Genomic DNA, 22,247 nt, shown 5'->3' on the forward strand with positions numbered 1-22,247 from the left:
GTGGGGGCATATTGAAAGCTTCCTTAGCAGCGCAGTGAACACAATGGAGCAAACACACCCTGAGGCGCTGCCTCTTCCCCTGAGGAGCACCCGGCACTTTGCGCCTTCCTCCTCCCCGCGGGTCGCCCCGGAGCCGCCTGAGGGGACGGGGCGGGGCTAAAGCGGAGGCCCCGCCCCTCCCCGCGAAAGGGGCGGGATCAGCCCCAATCGACGCGGCTCTTCCGTAAACACCACCCGGCCCTTCCCCTGGCCTTCCTCCCCGGGCAGGGCCCATTCCGCGCAGGGGGGGAGTCCGCGGACACCTCTTCCCCCTTGTCACCTCATCTTTCTCCCCGCTCAGCCCTCGGGCAGGATGAAGAGACGCAGAGTTTTGCTGCGGGGGTAGGCGCGGGTTTTCCCGAGCCCCTCGCCGCTCGGCAGACAGGAAAAGGTTACGCGCCCCCCTTCTTCCCCCCCCCGGCAGAGATGGACGCGCCCAAGGAAGACACTAATAGCCCTGGCTGGGCACACAAACCCGGGGGGGCTGTTTAAAGGCCCGGCGAGCGCGGCGTGCGGAGGGTGAGCTGCGGGGCCGCGGTGAGTGACCGGGGCGAGCGAGGGGCAGGGCCGCGCCGTCCCGTCCCACGGCGGGACCGCACCGCACCGTGCGGCCGTCGGACGGCGCAGCTCGGCCGGGTGCACTCCTGGGTGTCCGGCTGAGAGCTGGCCCGGGGGCTGCCTTACTGCCCTCCCGGGGGGTGGGGGCGGCTGGGGAGCGGCGGGCCTGGCGCTCCGCTCCCCCGGTGGGGCTGCCGCCGCGGCGGTAGGCGGTTTTCGCTGGGGCTGCCCCGCACCCCGTGTCTCCGGGGCTGTCTCCTTCCCTTCACCATCCGTCCCGAGGGGCGCAGCCGCGGGGGCTCCCCCCTGCCCCTTCTGCAGCCCCGCTCCGGCAGCGCAGAGCAAGGGCACCCAGGGCTCCCTCCCCGGGGGACGCGGGGCCGGGACACTTGGAGGCGGGCCCCAGGGGTTGGCAGGGAGAGAGTTCCCCCTCACCCTTCTCTTCTTCTCCTCCCTTCCTTCCCCCCCTCCCTCCCAGGCCTGTCCTTGGAAACGCTGTTTGTTTTGGTCGGCGGCTGCCAAACTCCTGCCTTTGGTAACTGTTAAAAACATGGGGCCGGGGGAGGAGACGGGCAGCGAAACAGATGGGAGGAAGAGGAGGAGCCGGGGACGGTGGTGCCGCTCCCCTCATTCCCCCCCGCGCCCCACTGAGGGGAGGGACGGGCCAGGCCTCCCCGCCGTGGGGCCACGTCCCCAAATGGCTGAGGTGAGGGGGACAGCCCCGGCTGTCCCGCACGCAGAGCCGGGGGGGTCATTTCTCTTTTACTTTACTGATTTCGAAGCCTTGTATGTGAAGGGGAAGAGCCGCGGGGCTGGGAAGCTAAAGAGGAGGAATATCGGCTGCGAGGAAATGCCCTCAACTCTTCACAAAGGCCCTTTTCTGCTGCGGTGCCCTTGCTGGGTGCTGGCAAAGGTGGGGTCAGTGACAGGGAAACTGGAGCCCCGGTGGGATCCGGCCGGTGCCAGCTTGGAGAGAGTAAGGATGTGAGCCCGGCGGGATAAACAAAGTTAAGACATTCATAGTGGTAGAACTGAACGGAGTGCTAAAAAGGGGAGCGTGGATGGAGGCACTGAGTGGAACAACGCAGGGCTGTGGAAAAACTTTTCTTGAAAGGAATCCGAAAGGTATCTGAAGGATAAAAAAACCACCAAACCCTTCCAAGCTGTCTTTTTTTTTTTTTTTTCCTCAGGCGCTTCATAAAGTAACTTAGTAAAGGAAGCCTTCAGGAATAGAAAGTGTGTTTGTGTTCTCTAATCTGATTTTTGCAATCTTGATCAGTTCTAAGTGAACGATCAGGTTGGGTGATGTGGTGACTGTATAAGACCAAGATGCCTTTATGCTTCTACAGCGTGGTATTCATTGAATCTTTACTAAACAGAATAATCTAAACAGCAGCAGAAACTGCAATAATGTAGTTCTGCCCTGTTGAATTAACTGGAATCTTGGGGTTTGTACATTTAGAAGATATTTTTAGTTTGGTCTCCCATTTAGAATTTATTGTTTAAAAAAAACCCTGCAAAATAGTACTGATTGAAAGAAAGCAAACTTTAATGAAGCCCACTGAAGATATCCTACCTAATATGAAAGTACACATCAGTTGTTTTTAATGCAGGAAGAGTAAGGTAGGCTGTAACCACAGGCTGACCCTTTAATAGAATAAGTAGGATATTAAGCTGTGTATTAAAACAATAGCCTTATACATAATACTTAATGAACAACTCAAAAAAAAAAAAAAAAAGAGATGGTATTGTCTATTCAAGATGGTGAGTTACAAAGAGATCTTGGAAGCCTGAAGGGCTTTCTGAAATATTTTTACTTGGGAATTATATTAATCTAAACTTAAAATTACAAAAACATAAGGAAATGCAGGTCTTCTGGTATATGCTATAAAGAAAGGACTAAGTATAACTCAGTTGTCTATTGTTGTAACTAATTAGAAAAGCTTTTTTATTTTTTTGGATTGTACATCCCTTTGATATGTTCAATGAACGTACTTTTCTCTAAGCATTTTAGCTGTCGGGCAGCATATTTAAAACCTGTAGATGGCATATCCAGATTCTGCTTGTGTATTCATGTATATTTACTTTGATGTGCTTGCTGCCTTGTTTATCTTTTAAAACTTAGAATTTAGCAATAATGTTCTGAATCTACAGAATACACCCATTCTTCCTTACCATTCCATTTGAGGCATCCTACTAGGAAATGTATTTACTGTGGTAAAGATTGCGGTGTTTTTCAGTGTGTCATCTGCTGTTGCATTGTTGAAACTTCTTACTTAAATTAAGCCTGAAGCACTTTACTGACAGCTCTGCTTATCCGTTTATGTGTGTGTATTATAGGAGCAGGTATGGTCTTGGTACATCATAATATGTCGTGAGTCTCTTTTGAGATGCAAGTATCCTTTGCTGGATGTAAAGACTTGATGTATATAGAATTTTAATTTCCAGTTTAACGATCTGTAGATTAGGGCAGAAAATGGCAATACTGACTTGCTTCCATGGCTGGTTCAGTACTTGCTGTAAGGAGCACCTTCCAAATCAAAATGTTTGAATAATTACAAATTTGAATATTTGTTAAAATTACCATAATGACAGTTAAGAGGAAGTTCTTGAAATGACAATGTATAAATTGTGTGAGAACTTTGGTTTTTTAATGGTAATTTAATTTCTTCCATGTTCTTAACACCTAGACTGGAGCGGTAGACACATCTTGAAGTGCTCATACTAAGTGAGCGATTTATGAGATCTTTTGTGCCACTGCTAACAACGTTATTCAGTTCATTCGATGGACCACATGCAACATTAACCTTTTGGAGGTTAGTTATTTATGTATAAATAAAGGGGTTTTATACATGACTAAAGCCTGGAAATAGTGTTCTGATGCTGATCCAGAGACAAGAGTGGGAGAGTAATAGAAGCTTTGCAGGCTCTGTGGGGTTACACATCAAAAACCTGGAGCACGTTCTACAGTTAGGTTAGGTTACTCGTCACAACTAGTTTCTAGTCAGAGCTAGCTTTGAGATCTGTAATACAGATCTTAATCGAATAAATAGTTTTATTCTCTTGTGTAACATTAACTACTGACTCATTTCTAATTGTAACTTAGACAATTTCCAAGTCAAAAATATCTTGGCCTTCTGGTTTTCTAGGTTTTCTTGCAACTCTGTCTTGTTTAGTCAATACTTGCTAGGATATGTGCTTTTTCAGTTGCTTGTTAGAAATTACAAAATTGGTGTTCTAATAAAAGTTATGATGTTAATGATCTCAACTAATGCTGTAAGTCTTGAACCAATGACTTCTATATCCTGATCAAAGTCTCTCTTACTGGCTTCTCCAGTAAGGTAATGAACTGCCAGCTGTGTTCTTACTGAGATGACCAATTCTTTTCACAAAAAAGGGCATAAAAGATTTCATAACTAAGGCACTCATACAGCCTCTTTCCTGTTGGGAGGGGGGAGGAAGAGTAAACATAGACTTAACAAATGTTAATCATCTCAATTAACAGGGCTGTACTCATCAGTTAATACCTCATCAAGTTACAAAGGCCTATTCAGGATGAGCTGGTACCCAAAAAAATCTCTCTAAACTGTAACTAGGTGCCAGTGTAAAGAAGCCTTTGCTGTTACTCCCTTTTGCCTACCTCTTAACCCAAAAATATGTTGTTTCATATAAGTACACACAAAGGTCATCCTTTTGCTGCTGAAAGGGGCTTTTCCAAGTTCAACAGTTGCAAAGTATTGTTTGCCTGCTGAAACTGATGCAATTTAATCATAAATGAAGTCATCTTACCTGAATTTGCTGATGGCAAGCATTGTTTGCTATGTCTCTTCATAAAGCCTACTACAGAATGCTTCAATGGCCGTAACCAAAGATGGACAGCTACTCTTGGTATCTGGGCCAAATTCCTCTAGTAGTAATTATGGCTGACTTCCAGTTTCTCATTTGAATATGATTATGAACATACTTTTCACTTCCTGTCATACAGCTACTAATCATCTCTATCACAGTGTGCAGCTGCCCGAATTCTCTGCAGTTGCAGATTATCTGCCTGGGAGGCAGCTTCTTTATGTAGACAGAAGCACTATGAAGCATGACACTTCTCAGAGTTACTTGTCATGTATGCTGAATGTACTGTTAGAGGCTCAGAGTTACCATATGACTTAATACAGAAAAGCCATCCACCCAGAGGAGGAGTATTTTTTGGGTCTGTGCCATTATCAACCAGATTCTGAGCAAAGACCCACCTAAAGCAGCAGGCCAGGCTTCTAGCTACACCCTGTCAGAAATGTAGTATTCTGAAATATTTGCCTATTCTCCCCCAGCAACTTCTGTGTTTGCTTCAGAGTTGTTACACTCAGTGCAGTCTGTTTGTGGAAGGAAGCTAATTGCTAAACATCACTTCTTGGTGAGGTCAGGTGGGGGTTGGTAACATCATGAGTTGTCTTTATGGATGTTGAGAACTTCCAAAATTCTGACAACAAGCAATTTCAGGGGTTACAGGGGTAGGCTTTTATTTTTCAAATATAACCGATTTGTGGACTGTCTCTAATTAGCATAACCATTAAGCTATGAACATAAGGCACAAAACTTTCTTGAAGAACAGGTGTGGCTTGTTAAAAACTGTGTAATTCTGCCTGTCAAGCCAGATCCTTTCTGTAACACCTTTTTAAGAGAGGAAACTACTTGTTCTTCATTTACAATATAATGATCGGTATCTGACTTTTGAGAAGTGAACAAAAAAAATAATAAGTAGTGCTGGTTTTATGGGAAGTGTATTTGTCTTTCTAGGTCTTGTTTACTGTAGCAGCTAAAGTGGATCAGAATGCCTCTCAATGATGAGCAGAGCAGTGATTCAGATTCCTCACGCCTCTCTGAAAGCACAGCTTCTTCTAGCGACTCTGAATATTCAAGACAGAGCTTTAACAGCGATTCTTCGAGCAAACCCAGTTCCCCAGCCTGTAAGCCTATTTCAACCTTACCTGCATTGTTCATAGACAGATAAAGCTAACTTATCTCGTTTCTTTTTGCTATCGTGGGTAGAACCTGGGGTTCTGGATCTCTGTTTAAGAGTATTAAGGGAAAGGCATGGCTTTCTCTCTGCCATGAAGCAGTGCGTCTCCTTGTGCGTGGAACACCACCAGCAGCTGTATCCGTGGGGGTCTCCCCATGGGTAGAACCTGGGGTTCTGAATCTCTGTTTAAGAGTTTTAAAAGGCATGGCTTTCTCTCTGCTGTGAAGCAGCGCATCTCCTTGTGCGTGGAACACCAGCAGCTGTATCCGTGGGGGTCTCCCCGTGCACTCCTTCTCTTCAGACAGTGTAAGAAAAGTGTGACACCATGGACAGCCTAACCCTGAGCTAATCTTGATATTGGTAGCAGTCTCCCACTCAACCAGATACGGCTTTGTGCAAAGGGTGGTTTTCTTCTGTTTGCTCCATACTTAAAAATTAAATCTGTAACTTACAGATTTATAATATTACATGAAGTTACATGAAATTCATCTTGAACTCATTTTTTTTCATAAATATTATGATCAAACAAAAAACCACACTTGCACAAGGAAGGTACCATAAATATTAGGATCAAACAGAAAAAAACACACTTGCACAAGGAAGGTATTTCGAGTAATGGGTAAATAAAACCTGACTTAAGATGTGCTTCACGTTCGTGTCTGTAAGCATTCTCAGACCATACATACTTCTTAGTGTCTGTGTAAGTGAAGTCTTACATTAAAACAGGCCTGTTAGTGGAGCTGCAACTTGCAGCTGGCTCTTTATTACCAGTCTTCAAAGGCTTAATTCCAAATACTAAATTAAATGACAGAATTTGTGGGTTTAGAAACTTTGGGAATTTACTCTTGCTTTCCAATGTAGAGTTTCTCTTAGTTGTTAATGCTTATTTGTAAAAAGGGAGTGTAACTTACGATGCATCTGCTATGGAACAGAAGTGAGGGGTTCTCAAGTCAGTAACTTCAGGACCTTCCCTGTTGTTAATGCTCATTTGTAAAAAGGGAGTGTAACTTATGGTGCATCTGCTATGGAACACGAGTGAGGTGTTCTCAAGTCAGTAACTTCAGGACCTTCCCTACAGGCAATAAAACCACAATATAGCCATTATGTGCTCAGAATTATAATGGACGTCTGGTGCAGCAACAAAGGGCACGGACTCCGCCATGTGGTGAAGCGAAGACGTTTAATGTTTTATTTTTACAGCATATATAGTTTCTTTCTTTTGATCACGGGCTGTGCTCTCTACACAGATAGATTGTGGGGGCCTGTCCACACACTGTTGTGAGCAATACAATTGGCTACATTTAAGTGTTCACGTGCCTATGCTAATTAGTCATTATTATTTGTTTTGGTATTGTTATCTATTTGCTAGCTTGCTATGGATTTTGTTGCCTTCACATTGCCATATAAGGACATTGTTTTACTGTTCCCAAGGCTTCCTTCCCGTCCCTGCAAGAACACCTGCTGAGCTCTGACTCAGCAGCGGGCCTCCACAAATCCTCACTCCCCACAGTCTGGGATCTGTTATGCGTCTCCGCAATTCCTCACTCCCCACAGTCTGGGATCTGTTATTGCCCATGCTTTTGGTCTGGTGGATTTTACAGAACAGTCAATAGGAAATCTGTGGAATGCAAGATCCTGTTTTAAAGGCAAAAAGATATCTTAGTTAAAATGTAGAAATACTAAATTGCTCTTCAAAACATTGAGGCTTGTGTGGTGTTACTCTCTTACACAGATAGATTGTGGGGGCCTGTCCACACACTGTTGTGAGCAATACAATTGGCTACATTTAAGTGTTCACGTGCCTATGCTAATTAGTCATTATTATTTGTTTTGGTATTGTTATCTATTTGCTAGCTTGCTATGGATTTTGTTGCCTTCACATTGCCATATAAGGACATTGTTTTACTGTTCCCAAGGCTTCCTTCCCGTCCCTGCAAGAACACCTGCTGAGCTCTGACTCAGCAGCGGGCCTCCACAAATCCTCACTCCCCACAGTCTGGGATCTGTTATTGCCCATGCTTTTGGTCTGGTGGATTTTACAGAACAGTCAATAGGAAATCTGTGGAATGCAAGATCCTGTTTTAAAGGCAAAAAGATATCTTAGTTAAAATGTAGAAATACTAAATTGCTCTTCAAAACATTGAGGCTTGTGTGGTGTTACTCTCTTACACGCCCCTGATAAGCTGGGAGTTTCCTGAGTTAGTGTTTTAAGAAGATATAGAGACTTGGTAATCCTTGGTTGTTGCTTCCAGAGTACTAGAGTCCAATTAGAAGGCAGTAAAATTTCTAAACTTTAATATTTTCAATTGCACTTATCAACTATAGATACATGGCTTGAATTGATCTTGTTTGTTTCAGCAGCAAGCCCTCCCAAGGTTATTACGTTTGATGAACTGATGGCAGCTGCAAAAAATTTGACAGACTTGACTCTAGCTCATGAAATTGCTGTAAATGCAAATTTTTGCATAAAACATGAAGCCTTCCCACAGAACAGGTAAGAGCCTGTTTTTTGCAAAAGACAGCACTGGGGTTGGGGAAGGGAGGAGAAATGAATGGAGCACCGAATTAAAACAAACAAGAACTAACAAAAAAAACCCAAACCAAAAGATCTTGGAAGGCTACAGATTTTTATCCTGCGCCTCCAGGAGTCACTGTCAAAGCTGTCTTGCTTGGAGCAAGTGTTGCAGTCCAGCTGAGTTGATACACTGTCTCTGGAGCATGTTGCTTTGTCTTAAATGTCATGTGGAAGACAAAAGGCTAAAGCAATATGAATGCACGTAGCAGAGGTGGGTATCAGTCTGTTCTGTGCAGTTCCAAGCCCCGTGGAAAAGATGAAACGGTGGCCTTCTCTGCAGTCGTGTGCTGGTGCCATAAAGATAGAGCTCATCTTGAACATAGCTTTAATTAACTAGCCCAGAAGAATTGCAAAAATGCCTGGAGATCTAGAGGAAGTGAGAAGTAACTTCCCTAATGTAGGGAGCGAAAATGTTCTTGCTTACAGACATGTCTAATTTAAAAGTGATTCTGGTCTTTACTTTGAGAAAACTTAGTAAAAACATAAACAGGCTTTTCTTACAAGTCCCTTAACTGATAATTGGTTGTATGACAGAACAGTTTTTGAGAAACCTTAGTACCTAATGTACCAGATTAGGATAATGAATACCAATTCAATAAGGAAAAAGGAAAGGTAATACCTCTTTACCTACATCTGAATTGCCAGCTCCACTTTATAAAGTAACAGGTGTTTCAGGAAAGACTTGTTAGTCTAGACCACGTTTTGGGAGCTGATGATCCACAGCCCAAGAAAGATATGGTTGCAGGGCACAAGAGCTGGCAAGGTGTTGGGTGTTTCCCAACAAGTGATCAGGCTCGCTCGTCTAACACTTTTACCAAAGATGAATGCTACTTGGGGGTCTTTTCTGTATCTAACGGATTTATTCCACAGCTTTGCAGGCACAGTGAAACAAATTGTACACAAGGCGTTTTGGGATCATTTGGAATCAGAACTGAATGAAGATCCTCCAGAATATGAACATGCTATCAAGCTCTTTGAGGAAATTAAGGAGGTAGTGTTCTTCCTCCCTTGTGTCCCAGTATTGTTTTGTCTGCTTAGGTCTGAGAGTCTCTTACTTCACTGACAGGTCTGCTACCTCAGTCAAGCCAAAACTTTCAAGTTCTCTCTTCTAAGATGAAACTGTGATTATTCAGAACTGCAAATAGTGTCTCTTTATAGTATATTTATATTAATCGTGATTATGGCCGTGGATGCACAGTGGCGTGTCCACTTGGCTTTCATTGCATGATGGTTAGTTGCAAGTCAGTTCTTTTCTCAAAGTTTTATGTCTCTACTAGCCTCTTTCTAGGAACATACTGTGAGCTTAGGGCATGGACAGGAGTATAAACATGACTGCACCTGCCCAAATAGACTTCATTGTTTATGATCATCGCACAAGGGAGCATACAAACCTTCAATCTTGGCACAATACTAAGTTTTTCAAAATTTTAAGTTGGTAAATGTTTGTTTTACAGGGCAGCCTCCCAGCTTTGGAAACAGTTTCATTGTTGACACGCTCTCTGGTTTACCGACTTTGAGCATTTTTGCAGAACTGTACTGTGATCCTTTTAACATTACTTTTTCCTGCTACCTTAGATAATGTTCAGTCTTAATGTATCTTGTTATAGCTGGTCAGCTAAATACACTTGTTGACATTAATATTAAAATCTTACTTCAGCATGTTTACTAAGTGGTTTGGTGTTTATTGATGACCTTTTCCTTTTTTTTTTTTTTTCCCCTGTTACTTTAGATTCTTCTTTCCTTCCTGACTCCTGGAGCAAACAGGATTCAAAATCAAATTTGTGAAGTTCTGGATACAGATCTTATAAGGCAGCAGGCAGAACACAACGCTGTTGATATTCATGGGCTAGCTAACTATATCATCAACACTATGGGAAAGTTATGTGCTCCAATAAGAGACAACGATATAAAACAGTTAAAAGCAACTGACAATATCGTAGAATTACTGAGGTTCGTATCCGGGTGTGTTTTTTAGAGGAAGAAACCTCTACTCTGAAAAGAGTACTGGGAGTGGAAGAGAGGGGGATAAAGTCTTAAAAAGAAGTCTTAAATTGTGTCAGTTTACCTAACACCTGTTTTCAAACTATAGGAAAACTTATTTTTATACAGCAGCTTTAAAGGGGAGGAGCTATGACACACTGTGACCAGAATATTATGTGTGTCTTACTTCTTAATGAAACGGGTAGAATGCCAAGATCAAACATGACCAGCTCTGAACGTCTAAGCCACTAAACAAAAAAAGCACTCTTGCAGTAACCTCTGTTTCGGAGACTGCTTTTTCAGTCTTGGTAATCCTTAAAAAATTTAAGCAGCATACTTATACTGTTCTGTCTTGAACTGTTAATTGTGTCCTTCCTCTGGGAGGCCGAAATTTGGATTTAAATTCTCTTTAGTAAAGAGCATACATTTTACTTGAACTTGAGTAAACATTTGCATAAAAGGGCAGAAAGCAGTTTACTGCTCCTTAGGTACACTGAAATATTAAGAGTAAATGGTAGTTGTTCTACTGTTTTGTTGCAACTAGGATCATATACAGGAACCCAGGCAACTGGATCAGAAGGATTGTTTCTCTTGGTGAAGAGTGACTGAAAAATTAAAATCTGTTCATTTAGTCTTTCAAGTATCCTGGAAGATAGGTAACATGTCTGTTACGCTGAAATAGCAATGAAGGAGTTTATTTCTGCCAGAATTCACATTAAAGTGCTAATGTAGGTGTACATCACATGTGCTGTAGCCTAGCAATAGACTATTCTAATTGTCAAATTTTAAACTCCTCCTTTCAGAGAAATATTCCGTGTTTTGGACCTGATGAAAGTGGATATGGCTAACTACACAATTCAAAACCTTAGGCCATACCTTCAGCGTAATTTGGTGGACTATGAAAGAACCAAGTTCCAGGAAATTCTTGAAGAAACACCAAGTAGGTATCATGCTATGTTTAATTTAAACTCTTATTTAAAAAGAAGACTGTTTAAAGATGTGCTATAAAATCTATTGATTGCAGTTAATTTGGAGGAAAATTTCAGTTTCTTGTCTGGATCTAACTAATGCAAAAATCTTTTGAAAAGCAAGCTACCAATGGGCAATTGCTTAAGGTGCTATAGAGTATGTTCCTCTGTAATCTGGGGTGCTTTCAGATAAATTTTTATTTGCTAAATTGGTTGGTATCTGAAAAACAACAAACAATGGCTCTTACTGTCTGGAGGCAGAAGCCCTACATACTGAAAGATGAGATTATATCTCTTTTCTCTGCAGCAAGTCTTCTGTTAGTCTAAAGTAAACACGTAAAACCAGTTAGCGCGCCCAAAAGGGACAGGGTCAGCTTTTAATAAAAGGCAGGCTCTGAGGAAAACTTCTCAAGTGATACAAAGTCTGTTTGACCCACTATTACAAATAGATTTTCCAAGAAGAAAAAGTAAACTTGCTAACATCTGGAGCGGGATGAGGCTTCTATGATAGGAACCATGAGCCACTGATAGAGCCTGCTGTGTTTCTATATGCAGCCTGTGAAAGAAATCATTAAAAACATTTCATTTGCTGTTAATACAGCTTACATCCCTCCACCTCTACTTTCCAGTCTCATGCCCCAACTATTAAGTGGCGTCCCAGAAAAAGGGGAAAAAAATGCTTTGGAAATGTGGACTGACTTTGAGGCTTATTTTTTTTAACCCAAAAATCTTGGTTGAAGTCTGACAACTTGTTTCTGGGTTTGTACAAGCTAGCTAGAATGTTATGATGACAAATGGAATATGATCAGTGGGAAAAAGGTGAGGGAAAGAACTTATATGTGTGAAGGCTCAGCTGTCCATTATGTTTGGTCTTCAGAAGTTCAGTATTCTTGGGTTTTGTGTACAACTTTCTTCCTTAAGCTAGTGCTTATTTTGATGAAAGCATGTGGTAAATCTGTGTGGATTTGCAATGCTTAGGTGCCCTGGATCTCACAACAGAATGGATAAAGGAATCAATAGAAGATGAATTGTCATCTATTTCTGATGAATCTTCCTCATCCCCTGGTGCTGACAGTAGTTCTAAACGAATTATTAGTCCTACACTGGTGCTAAACAACGGCTACTTGAAACTGTTACAATGGGATTATCGCAAAACAATTCCAGAGGTAAGGAGGTGTATTTCAATGTCTTCGGATTTCTAGCTATATGAAAACATTGGGTTAGTGTAATAATCCTGCTATTGATGACAATAGATGAAGTATACTCTTGCACTTATTAAATTTCTGAATAGAATTTGGGGAGTATATGCTAGAATCATTTCTGAATAAGATGGGCAAGTCAACAACTAGAGGAGAATAAGGTAAAGGTGCTTTTCCCTCTATCCAGTTGTAGCTCACCAGCTCCACCCTAAGAGCAGTCTTGGCCATGGTCAAAGGCTGCACCTTGTACTGCCAGCACTTGGCTTTCTGTATCTTTGAGAGAGCTGACTGTAGCACCTTGTTTTCCTAACAGCAGCAGGAATTGGTGGGATCACTCTTGCTTTAGAACATAACCAGTAAAAACCTGAAACCCACTAAAGTAGATATTCACCTTCTATCAGTGGGTATAAACTGTCACTTTAAGAATCACTGTTCAGTTCTTTCCTCTAACTCCTGATTACTGACCTCTGCAACTTTCCATAAAGCCAATTTGAAATTGGCCGTCAGTCAGGGCTAAAATTAGCATCTGTGTGAGCGCCTTAGGTATACTTAGAGTGGCCTGGCAGAGAATTTGCTAAGTACATGGGGATGCTCTTAGTGCTCTCGGTCAGTGGACAGAAGGGAAACCACCTTACTCTTATCTTGCTTTAAATGGGTTTGATTAAGAGCTACAAAGAGGCATCCTCTGGTGCATCTGGTTTGTCATACTATGAAACTACTACAAGACAGCTGGATGTTAATGCCCCTGCACTTCTCACGGGAGGGATTTGGTTAGTTGAGCTCTTTTTAACCTAAAATAAGTTATTCCAGCTATATCCTGCTGTGGGAGTTATTTGCATTCTGGGTATGATCAACTGGCTTTTTACCTGTAGCAGGTTATGTATCACTTGCAGAACCTGCTCTGGTGGCTGAACTGGTGGTTGTCATGACAGTTGTTCATCACTGTCCATCAGTTACAGATTATGACACTTTTCAAAGGACAGCTGAATCCAGAAGACTATTCTGTCTGTAACCCAGATCACTATAGTGTCCTCTGGATTCCCTGGGCATTCCACATCATGGGCTGAACTGTTGGTCACAGGTTTCTGTCAGCAGTGATGAGGAGGAAGATGCAGTGTCCTCAGTTTCCTCTGTACTGAAAGCATTACCTTTCCTCCCAGCACAGGCTTATTTCCGGTACTTGGACATAATGCTGCTTTGTGCAATACCACATATTCAGGATATTTCAGCTGCTGTCTCTTCTGGCTTTGCATATTTGTGATTAAAAACATTAATGCTTCATTACTGCATCCTATACCTGTCCTTTTCCCTGACTTTCTCCCTCCATGTTCCTAAATTAGTATTATTGTTTTAATTCTAGACTCTAATAACAGATGAAGTTCGTCTTCAGGAGTTGAGAGAAAAGCTGAATCAATTAAAAATCATAGCTTGTGTTTGTCTCATAACAAACAATATGGTGGGTGCAGCAATTGTAGATGTGCCTGATTTTGCTGATCAACTGAAAAGGATCTCTGTTCCTCTTCTTGAAGGCATGAACAAGAAGTAAGGCTTTGTTTTTATCACTCTTCATATTTTTTTTTTCTTTAACAGCAAATACCAGGTGGATCTGAAAACCCATGGAAACAATTCAAGTGTCATAGCCAGTGCTTGTAATAATAAGAATATACCAAATTTTAATGATCTATATTTATATTCCTGTTACAATATAAGTCCACTGTATGGTAGGCACGTTTTCAAACATATTTTAATCTTGTTGTTAGTCTACAGAATTTGGAGCCCAGCACTAAAGTTCATTCGTATCCTACTAACACTGGAGAGACAATGGCAACACATTCGCTAAATTGTCTTGGCAGTTTCTTCAAACTTGTAGGTAATTTAAGCTATTTGGCTGCCTATCTCTGCTGCCACTTGCACTACAAGCAAGTCTGGGATCTGAAAGTGTCTCGTAAAATAGTTTTCCACTCTGTTTTTTCTCATGAAATGTGGACCAGGATAAGCATAAGGGCAAAAAGAGCTGGTGTCACTGCTACCTGCTTCAAATGATTTTTTTTTTTGTTTGAATCACAACTGGGTCCTTATTTTATCTTCCACATAGAGACTGTGGTCCTGTATCTGCAGAAGTATGTAAATCTGCAAAAGCGAAAAATAACTTTTCTGAATTCTCTCATTGCAGAGAGCAGGTTGAAAATAAAAGGGAACGGAAACAAGTGAGGTCACCTTACAACCTATGCGACAGAAACTGCAGAAGTTCATGCTTTTCTATTTCTTTCTTCCAGAACTTTTGATTTGAAGGAGGCTCTGAATGCTATTGGTGTCCAGGTTTGCAGCAAAGTGAACACGTCTTTAGCTGAACGGAATCTTCCCACGCTTAGTGAAGAAATGCAGAGTAATTTAATGGGTCAAATCGCTCATATTGTTGAGGACAACAATCCCGTCAGTTCCTTGATTGGTCAGTAAGATACTACTAATAATTGTCTTGTTGTATGTGTCTGTATATAAACTTACTCCCAGCAAGCTTAATCAGCTGTCTAATTATTTTTTAAAAGCACTCTGCTGCTGCAGTAAAATACTGGGTCAACTAAGAGTGAGGAAATATTGTTTACCTATAGATGGTGTTCTTGGTACGCTGCAGAGCATGGTTAGTTTCAGTGAGGAATAATTTAAGAAGTGTACAAACTAGCCTAGAGACGCTAGTATTTTGGAGAAGAATTTAGGGAAATGGGTGCTATTGATTCTCCCCTCTGTTCTGGGTTTAAAACCAGTGGTCTCTTTAGAATCATAGAATTGTCTAGGTTGGAAGGGACCTTTAAGATCATCTAGTCCAACCATCAACCTAACTCTGATAAAAACCATCACTAAACCATGTCACTAAGCTCCATATCAACGTGTCTTTTAAATACCTCCAGGGATGGTGCCTCAACCACTTCCCCAGGCAGCCCATTCCAATGCTTAGTGACCCTTTCAGTGTAAAAATTTTTCCTAATATCCAATATAAACCTCCCCTAGTGCAACTTGGGGCCATTTCCTCTTGTCCTATCGCTTGTGACTTGGGAGAAGAGACCGACCCCCATCTCTCAACACCCTCCTTTCAGGTAGAGAGCGATAAGGTCTCCCCTCAGCCTCCTTTTCTCTAGACTGAACTACCTCAGCTCCCTCAGCCTCTCCTCATAAGACTTACTCTCCAGACCCCTCACCAGCTTTGTTGCCCTTCTCTGGACCTGCTCCAGCACCTCAATATCTTTTTTGTGGTAAGGGCCCCAAAACTGGGCACAGCACTCGAGGTGGGGCCTCACCAGTGCTGAGTACAGGGGAACGGTCACCTCCCGAGTCCTGCTCGCCACACTGTTCCTGATACAGGCCAGGGTGCTGTTGGCCACCTTGGTTGGCTGTTGGCTGAACATGAGCCAGCAGTGTGCCCAGGTGGCCAACACCCCCAGGTCCTTCTCTGCCAGGCAGCTCTCCAGCCACTCTGCCCCCAGCCTGTAGCACTGCATGGGGTTGTTGTGACCCAAGTGTAGGACCTGGCACTTGGCCTTGTTGAACCTCATCGCCTTGGCCCATCGATCCAGCCTGTCCAGATCCCTCTGCAAAGCCTTCTACCCTCAAGCTGTTCTTTCTTTGAGTCTACTTCATGTTGGGTAATGTAACTTGTTGCAGCAGGTTTATGCCGTGTCCACCTTGCAGGAGCTTTCAGTACTGTTTCCCATTCCAAACATGGGCTTGGGAAAGAGTTGTTACCTACATGGTTGGATTTTTTTTGCTGTGCTGATGTGCAGGGCACTTGCAAAGCAAGTGTGGCTCATCTTGGGTTTACATTTGTTCTGAGCATACTTTATGTTCCACTCCAGACAAACGAATCCAGTTCTTCATGAGAAGCTTGCTTGCTCTTCCGAGTTTTCAGAAGTGTATGCCTACTATGCCAGGAGGCCTTTCTGTGATTCAGACGGAGATGGAGTTTGTTGGATCTCAGTATGCGAGCATTGTAAACTTTAATAAACAAGTTTATGGACCGTTCTATGCGAACATACTTAGAAAACTACTTTTTCCTGAGGCACCAATTGGGAAAGCAGAAACAGAAACACCTACCAATTAAAAAACATGACCTATTTCTGTACCCCATGTTTTGCCTTCCAAGACAGTGATCTGCCTTCCCCACTAAGAAGAGCCCACTCGAGTGACTATTAATGAGAGACATCTTGTAAAAACATATGCAGGAAGTTTCTGAAATTCACTGGAATGAAATTAATTTCAAGGACATATATATTTAAATAGACTAAATTTGTTTAATGGATTGTGTCACTTGTAATAGCCAGTGAATCACTAGTTTTCAAGACAAGCATTTATTACGATTTGCAGTGGGGAGGAGCTGTCAAAGTACTTACTGTTTTGCCACCATTTAAACATAGCATTATGTTTCAACTTAAATATATTTTACATATAGCAATGCAATTATGAAATGACAAAAAAATTGTAGATAACATGTACTGTGCTTACATTGTATTTTTGTAGAGCGACATCTAATAATGCAACTATGTTTCTGAAAAGACTTTGAAGCAAAAAAGTATAGCATAACTGCTTTTGTTACCAAAACCAGGTTCATCCTAGGCCAAGTTCTGGTACTCCTGCAATTAACGGAACCAGCACTTTGCCTCTGTTACATTAAGGAATGCCAGTATTACAAGCTGTTTGGAGTATAGCAGTTACTGAAGCAGCATTCATCACTTACAGTAGGAATCATTCAGAACTACTCAACTGTAACTGAGGTTAATGATAAAAACCTAAGAAACAGTGGGAGGGGGGCTGGCATAAATTTCTGTATATAATGTTTATGAGCATTTTGTTTACTCAGTGCAGGTCATCCAGATCTTTAATCTCTAATATGTGTATGTACTGATCTTTTATCTTAATGGGTATTAAGTATTTTTGAGTTAGGTCTTTCTGACCTTTATTCCCAAAAGCACTTGAGAGTGACCTTACAGAGTACCACAGAGCAACTTCCTCTTTTATATTCTGTTGGATTGAGAGCATAAAATTTCCAAAACGTTTTCTGGGGTCTGAAAGCAAGAACCCAAAGGGGATTAGATTGACTTTCACTGAGTCCGAGAGAAATACTGCAGTTTTCTTCAAATTCCTTTGGAATAGGCCCTAATACTTACTTCCCATTTAAGGCAACAGGAATCTTACATACAGAAAAGGAATAGGCTTGAAATTGATAAATGTGGAAGTAAACTGTTGTCAGTTTACGCAGGCTTTATTTTGCATATTTTAGATTACTGGGAATAGATACTGCTGGAATACGTATTATAGACATGTTCTTGTCTATGAAATTGAATCATAATTTACTTGAAAATGATCTTTTAATATATTATCATATAATAGTCCTTTTAAAATGTCACATATATATATATAAAAACTCCATGTGGTACAAGTTATATAGCTTGTTTTTAATATTTTATATTACAGTCTATTTTTTATGAAGAGACAAAAAATTGCCCGTAAAAGCTTAATGTGTCTCACAAAAAATTGTATATGTACATTACTGTGTTTATCATAAAGGTCTAAAAAAATGGGCATTATTTAGCACTGTGGTTTTGTAGTCCATTTTTACAGAACTGTGTACTGTTTTTAGTAAGGGAAATGACTTCTAGTCAGTTGTTCCTCAGTGTCCAAAGACTTTGGATGCACGTACATGGTAAGACAAACTTTCTTCAAAATGCCTTTCTAGAGAATAAATTTCTCTAGTGCACTTCTGCTCTGTCCCTGGTAAAAACATTGCACAAAATAAAGATGAATGCATATTTTAAAGGGAACTGTTTCCTGAAGCCTGAGAGAAAGGAACTCTTAGAATATAGTACTTGTGCCACTAGATGAAACAGGCTTGCTCAGATAAATGTGAAATTTTGATACACAGTTTAAGATTACCAAGAGAGGAACGCATTTCAAAAGCAGTTACGGGGAATTAAATCTTAGTGGTTTCTTACATCTTTAGAAATACCTAAACTATTTTCAGCTTCAGCCAAAAGAGGATTTTATGAATATTTGAAGATTAAGTATAACATGATTATGAAATTTTTATTGTAATACTTTATATGCATTCTATTGTAAAAATAAATATCAAAGTGTAGACCTTTAATGTACTGGGGGAACTGTCATACTAGTTTTTACCAGTAAATACTCAAAAAATGAGGATTCGTTGGGGGTTTTTGGCAATTAAGGTGACTTGCAAAGGGCATTTTATAGCATGGCCTATGTTTCAAGTGATTGTTTAATGTATCTTAATTTTTATTTAATGTTTCAAACATGGACATTGCATCTGTTTAATGTCATGTGTTGCATGCTGTTTACGCTACCGTGGCTGAAATGCACTTGCCTCTACTCTGAAGTTGTCCTTGTGAAACAAGTTGCCATTCTGTAGCGGCTTCCTTTGTTGAAATACAAATATCTGAGGTTTTGTATGCATTAAATTTTGTTTGTGATACCACTAGCGGTGAAAAGTCATTTATGCAAACTTTCTTAAATGTAATGGATTGTTAAACGCCGAAGATAAATTACTGCACTAATAATACGTTGTGACTCTCTTCTTTTTCTGTAAGTTCTCAGTTGCAGCTGGAGCGTAGTGACTTTAATGCAGCTGCACAAATAATATTCTAAATAGTTGCTTGCTTAAATCTGACTGCTTGGAAGAAGATTGTATTGGGTTTGCGTGGCAAGGTTTTGGTAGTAGCTATAGGGGTGGCTCCTGTGAGAAGCTACTAGAAGCTTCCCCCGTGTCCAATAGAGCCCATGGCAGCTGGCTCTAGGTTGGACCTGCCCCTGAGGCTCAGCCCATCAGTGATGGTGGTAGCACCTCCAGGATAACATAGTTAAGAAGGGGGGAAAAGCAACAACTGTGGTGGAACAACAGCCGAAGAGAGGAGTGAGAATAGATGAAAGAACAACTCTGTGGCCACCAAGATCAGTGAAGAAGGAGGTGGAGGAGGTGCTCCAGGTGCCAGAGGAGAGATCCCCCCTGCAGCCCATGGTAAAGACCACAGTGAGGCAGGCTGTTCCCCTGCAGCCCATGGAGATTAATGGTGGAGCAGATATCCACCTGCAGGCCATGTAGGACCCCATGCCAGAGCAGGTGGATGTGCCTGAAGGAGGCTGTGGCCTTGTGAGAAGTACATGCTGGAGCAGGCCCCCTGGCAGGACCTGGGATGCCATGGAGAGAAGAGCCCAGGCTGGAGCAGGTTTGATGGCCAGACTTGTGACCCTGTAGGGGACCTGCGCTGGAGCAGTTAATGAAAAACAGAAGCCTGCGAGAACTAACGGTGGAGAAGTTCACTGTGGGGTCCCCCTGTGAGTGGGACCCCACAGTGGAGCAGGGAAGGAATGTGAGAAGTCCTGCCCCTGAGGAGGAAGAAGCGGCAGAAACAATGCGTGATGCACTGGGTGCAACCCCCATTCTCCCTCCCCCTGTGCTGCTGGTGGGGAGGAGGTAGAGAAATTGGGAGTGATTTTGAGCCCAGGAAGAAGGGATGAGTTGGGTGAAGTTGTTTTAAGATTCGGCTTTATTGCTAATTAACCTACTGTGATAAAATTGGTAATAAATTAAATTAACTTCCCTGAGATGAGTCTGTTTTGGCTGTGATGGTAATTGCTGAGTGATCTCCCTATGTGTATCTGGACCCACCAGCCTTTTGCTGTATTTTCTTTCCCCTGTCCAGCAAAGGAGGGGGAAAGATTGAGTGACTTTAGTGGGCACCGGGCATTTAGCCAGGGTCAGCCCACCATCAAAGGTCATTTGTATGCTTGATTGTAGCTCCCCTCTTGGGTGAGATTAAATAGGTAGGAGACTCTAGAGTGGAAGATATTGGAGGGGAAGGCTATGCCAGATCTACGGAGTGTCGGGTAGCAATAAAGACAGAAGAGTAAGTAGTTGGTTGCTGTCTTTTTTTGGCTGCAGGACCAAGGAGCATCACAATGGTGGTCAGTTTAAAACAGCTGAACTGTCGTATTCACAGCGATGTGCAGAGAAGCTGTAGAGCACTTCGCCCCCAATACAGCACTATTAACGGTTGTTTGGTTGCAGGAGAATTGGGACAACATGTAGCTAATGGGTGTTCCTTTTTCCTTCTATGATTTTTAATTAAAGGTGACTTGGCTCCGTATTGCTCCCCTTCTAGTAGAATTATGCAGAATAACTGCAAAATTTAGCCAGTCTTGAAGTGCTAACAGTATTTGATGTGCCTGGGTCAAATGTGCTGAGAATATGCTGAAAACACAGGATTTCTTCAGCTTCTAGTATTTCCAGAATAACTGCCACTCAGTCATGTCTGCATTTTGATCTTTTGTGTTCCCTGATATTTTTTATAAACCCTGTGAACAATTTACAATATCCCCAAGGCAAAGTTACACTAAAGAATACCTGAAAAACACAGAGTAGAATTTTCAAATCTGTAATATTGGAAAAAATTTGTTTCTAATAAACTTTTTTTTTTTTGCCAGTTATGCAGTAGGAGCAAGGATTTTGGAGTAAACGTATGGCTGAAAGCTTGTGCTATTTGATAGATCTTAGGTTTCCTCTAAGTGATAATAAAAAAAATTGACAAAGAACTGAACCAACTGCAATATATGCTTGGTTTAGAAAGGTGAGAAGGAACTCTTAAAACCTCTAACTCCCACTTTTAATCTGTTATAGTTTTCTATTGTGGAAGTAATAATGATTTCTGATTACATGCTAACCATGGCCAACAGACCAGATTGTGGAGTAACGGGTCGTCAGACTGAAATGGTTGCTTGATGAGCGTGTAGTTAGATGAAAGGCTGCGTCAGATGTTGTAGGATTGTTGTGTATTAAACCAGCTCTCTGGGCCGACTCTCCGCTTGGGGCAGGAAACGGAATGGAAGTGGTCTGGAATGACGATACTCTGGTGAACTTTATTTGTGTAGAAGCTGAGCGAGAGCAGATGCTTGTGTAAAAGCACTGTTTTCACACTCTGCTTTTAAAATGCACTTAGCAATTATTACACATGAACAATAAAGACTTAACCACCACGGGAATTTGCAAAGATCACTAGTGTTCAATCTTAAACTGGGGAAGATGAGAAGTCCCCTCTTTCACTCAGACTGGGGTGTCTCCATAGCACCAACACTTCCAAAGAAAAAGTAAGTCACTTTGTAGGTGATCCAGCTACAGCATTCAACACTAAGATCAGAAAAAGCCAGTAATAATGCCAAAAAGTTATGCTCCACGTTGCTTTGTGTGCTAAAAATTGTGAAAAATGAGTTTGTACCGGAATGGCTCTGTTGCCCCCACCTGCCTGCTCCCGGGGAAGTGCTGAGGAGGCCGCCAGGGCCGGGTCGTGGCGGTGGGGGTGTCTCAAGGACTCGGGGGGGGAAACCCCACACGCTGAAAGGCACTAAGTCCCCTGCGAGGAGCCGGTGCGTCGGAAGGGAGAGTCCTCACCGCCCTCACCGAAACCCCCGGCCTTCGCCGGGGCTGTGCCCACCCCTTCTAGGCCTCCGTAGGCCCGGAACCTTGGGGCGCCGCGCCGTTGCGGCGGGGGGGACGCCTTTGGTTGCCGCACCGCGGTCCCTCGCCATCAGGCTCCGCTGCCGCGGCGGGGATGGAGGCGTTGGCTACGGAGCTGGGAGCCCTGACTCCGGAGCAGGCGGCGGCTCCTGTGAATACGGTGGAGGTGAGCGGCGGCCTGGGGGCGGGCGGCGGCGGGGACCGGCCGGCCGGGTCGACAGGCGGCTCGTCCCGTAGAGGGGCAGGCTCCCTGCCCGGCCCGGCTCCTGCAAGCGCCAGCAAAAGGGTTTCTGCCCTCAGCTGCAAGTTTAAAGTTGGTGTGGGGAGGGGGAGGAGGTGAAGGCCGCGTTTCGGGTCGCTATGGGCCAAACTGGGCTTTTTTGCTTTTTTTTTTTGGTGAAAA

The 22,247-nt window shown here is 42.6% G+C and overlaps 2 protein-coding genes across 6 annotated transcripts in view; both read left to right on the forward strand.

Moving 5' to 3' along the window:
- The first annotated feature begins 293 nt into the window (after window positions 1–293).
- TCP11L2 (t-complex 11, testis-specific-like 2) lies at window positions 294–18,893 on the forward strand. 5 transcript variants are annotated; one of them, XM_014963989.1, is made up of 11 exons: window positions 295–576; window positions 3,288–3,413; window positions 5,386–5,555; window positions 7,967–8,102; window positions 9,054–9,174; window positions 9,913–10,133; window positions 10,967–11,103; window positions 12,110–12,297; window positions 13,691–13,872; window positions 14,607–14,779; window positions 16,179–18,893. In XM_014963989.1, exons 3-11 carry the CDS (start codon window positions 5,420–5,422, stop codon window positions 16,421–16,423), a joined length of 1,539 nt encoding a protein of 512 aa, XP_014819475.1. In that variant the 5' UTR covers window positions 295–576; window positions 3,288–3,413; window positions 5,386–5,419; the 3' UTR covers window positions 16,424–18,893. The 5 variants fall into 5 exon arrangements, with proteins under 5 accessions (XP_014819478.1, XP_014819475.1, XP_014819476.1 ...); XM_014963990.1 differs by having other exon boundaries at window positions 295–558; XM_014963993.1 differs by having other exon boundaries at window positions 296–576; window positions 7,970–8,102.
- A 3,014-nt stretch (window positions 18,894–21,907) lies between these two features.
- The window catches only part of POLR3B (polymerase (RNA) III (DNA directed) polypeptide B), a 78,365-nt gene continuing 78,025 nt past the window's right edge, over window positions 21,908–22,247 (forward strand). Inside the window, exon 1 of the mRNA XM_014964275.1 lies at window positions 21,908–22,010. Within this exon, the coding sequence (XP_014819761.1) occupies window positions 21,939–22,010 (72 nt within the window). The 5' untranslated portion in view covers window positions 21,908–21,938. The remainder of the gene's footprint in view (window positions 22,011–22,247) is intronic.

Source organism: Calidris pugnax, unplaced genomic scaffold (genome assembly GCF_001431845.1).
Source record: "Calidris pugnax isolate Ruff unplaced genomic scaffold, ASM143184v1 scaffold44, whole genome shotgun sequence".
Lineage (NCBI taxonomy): Eukaryota > Metazoa > Chordata > Aves > Charadriiformes > Scolopacidae > Calidris > Calidris pugnax.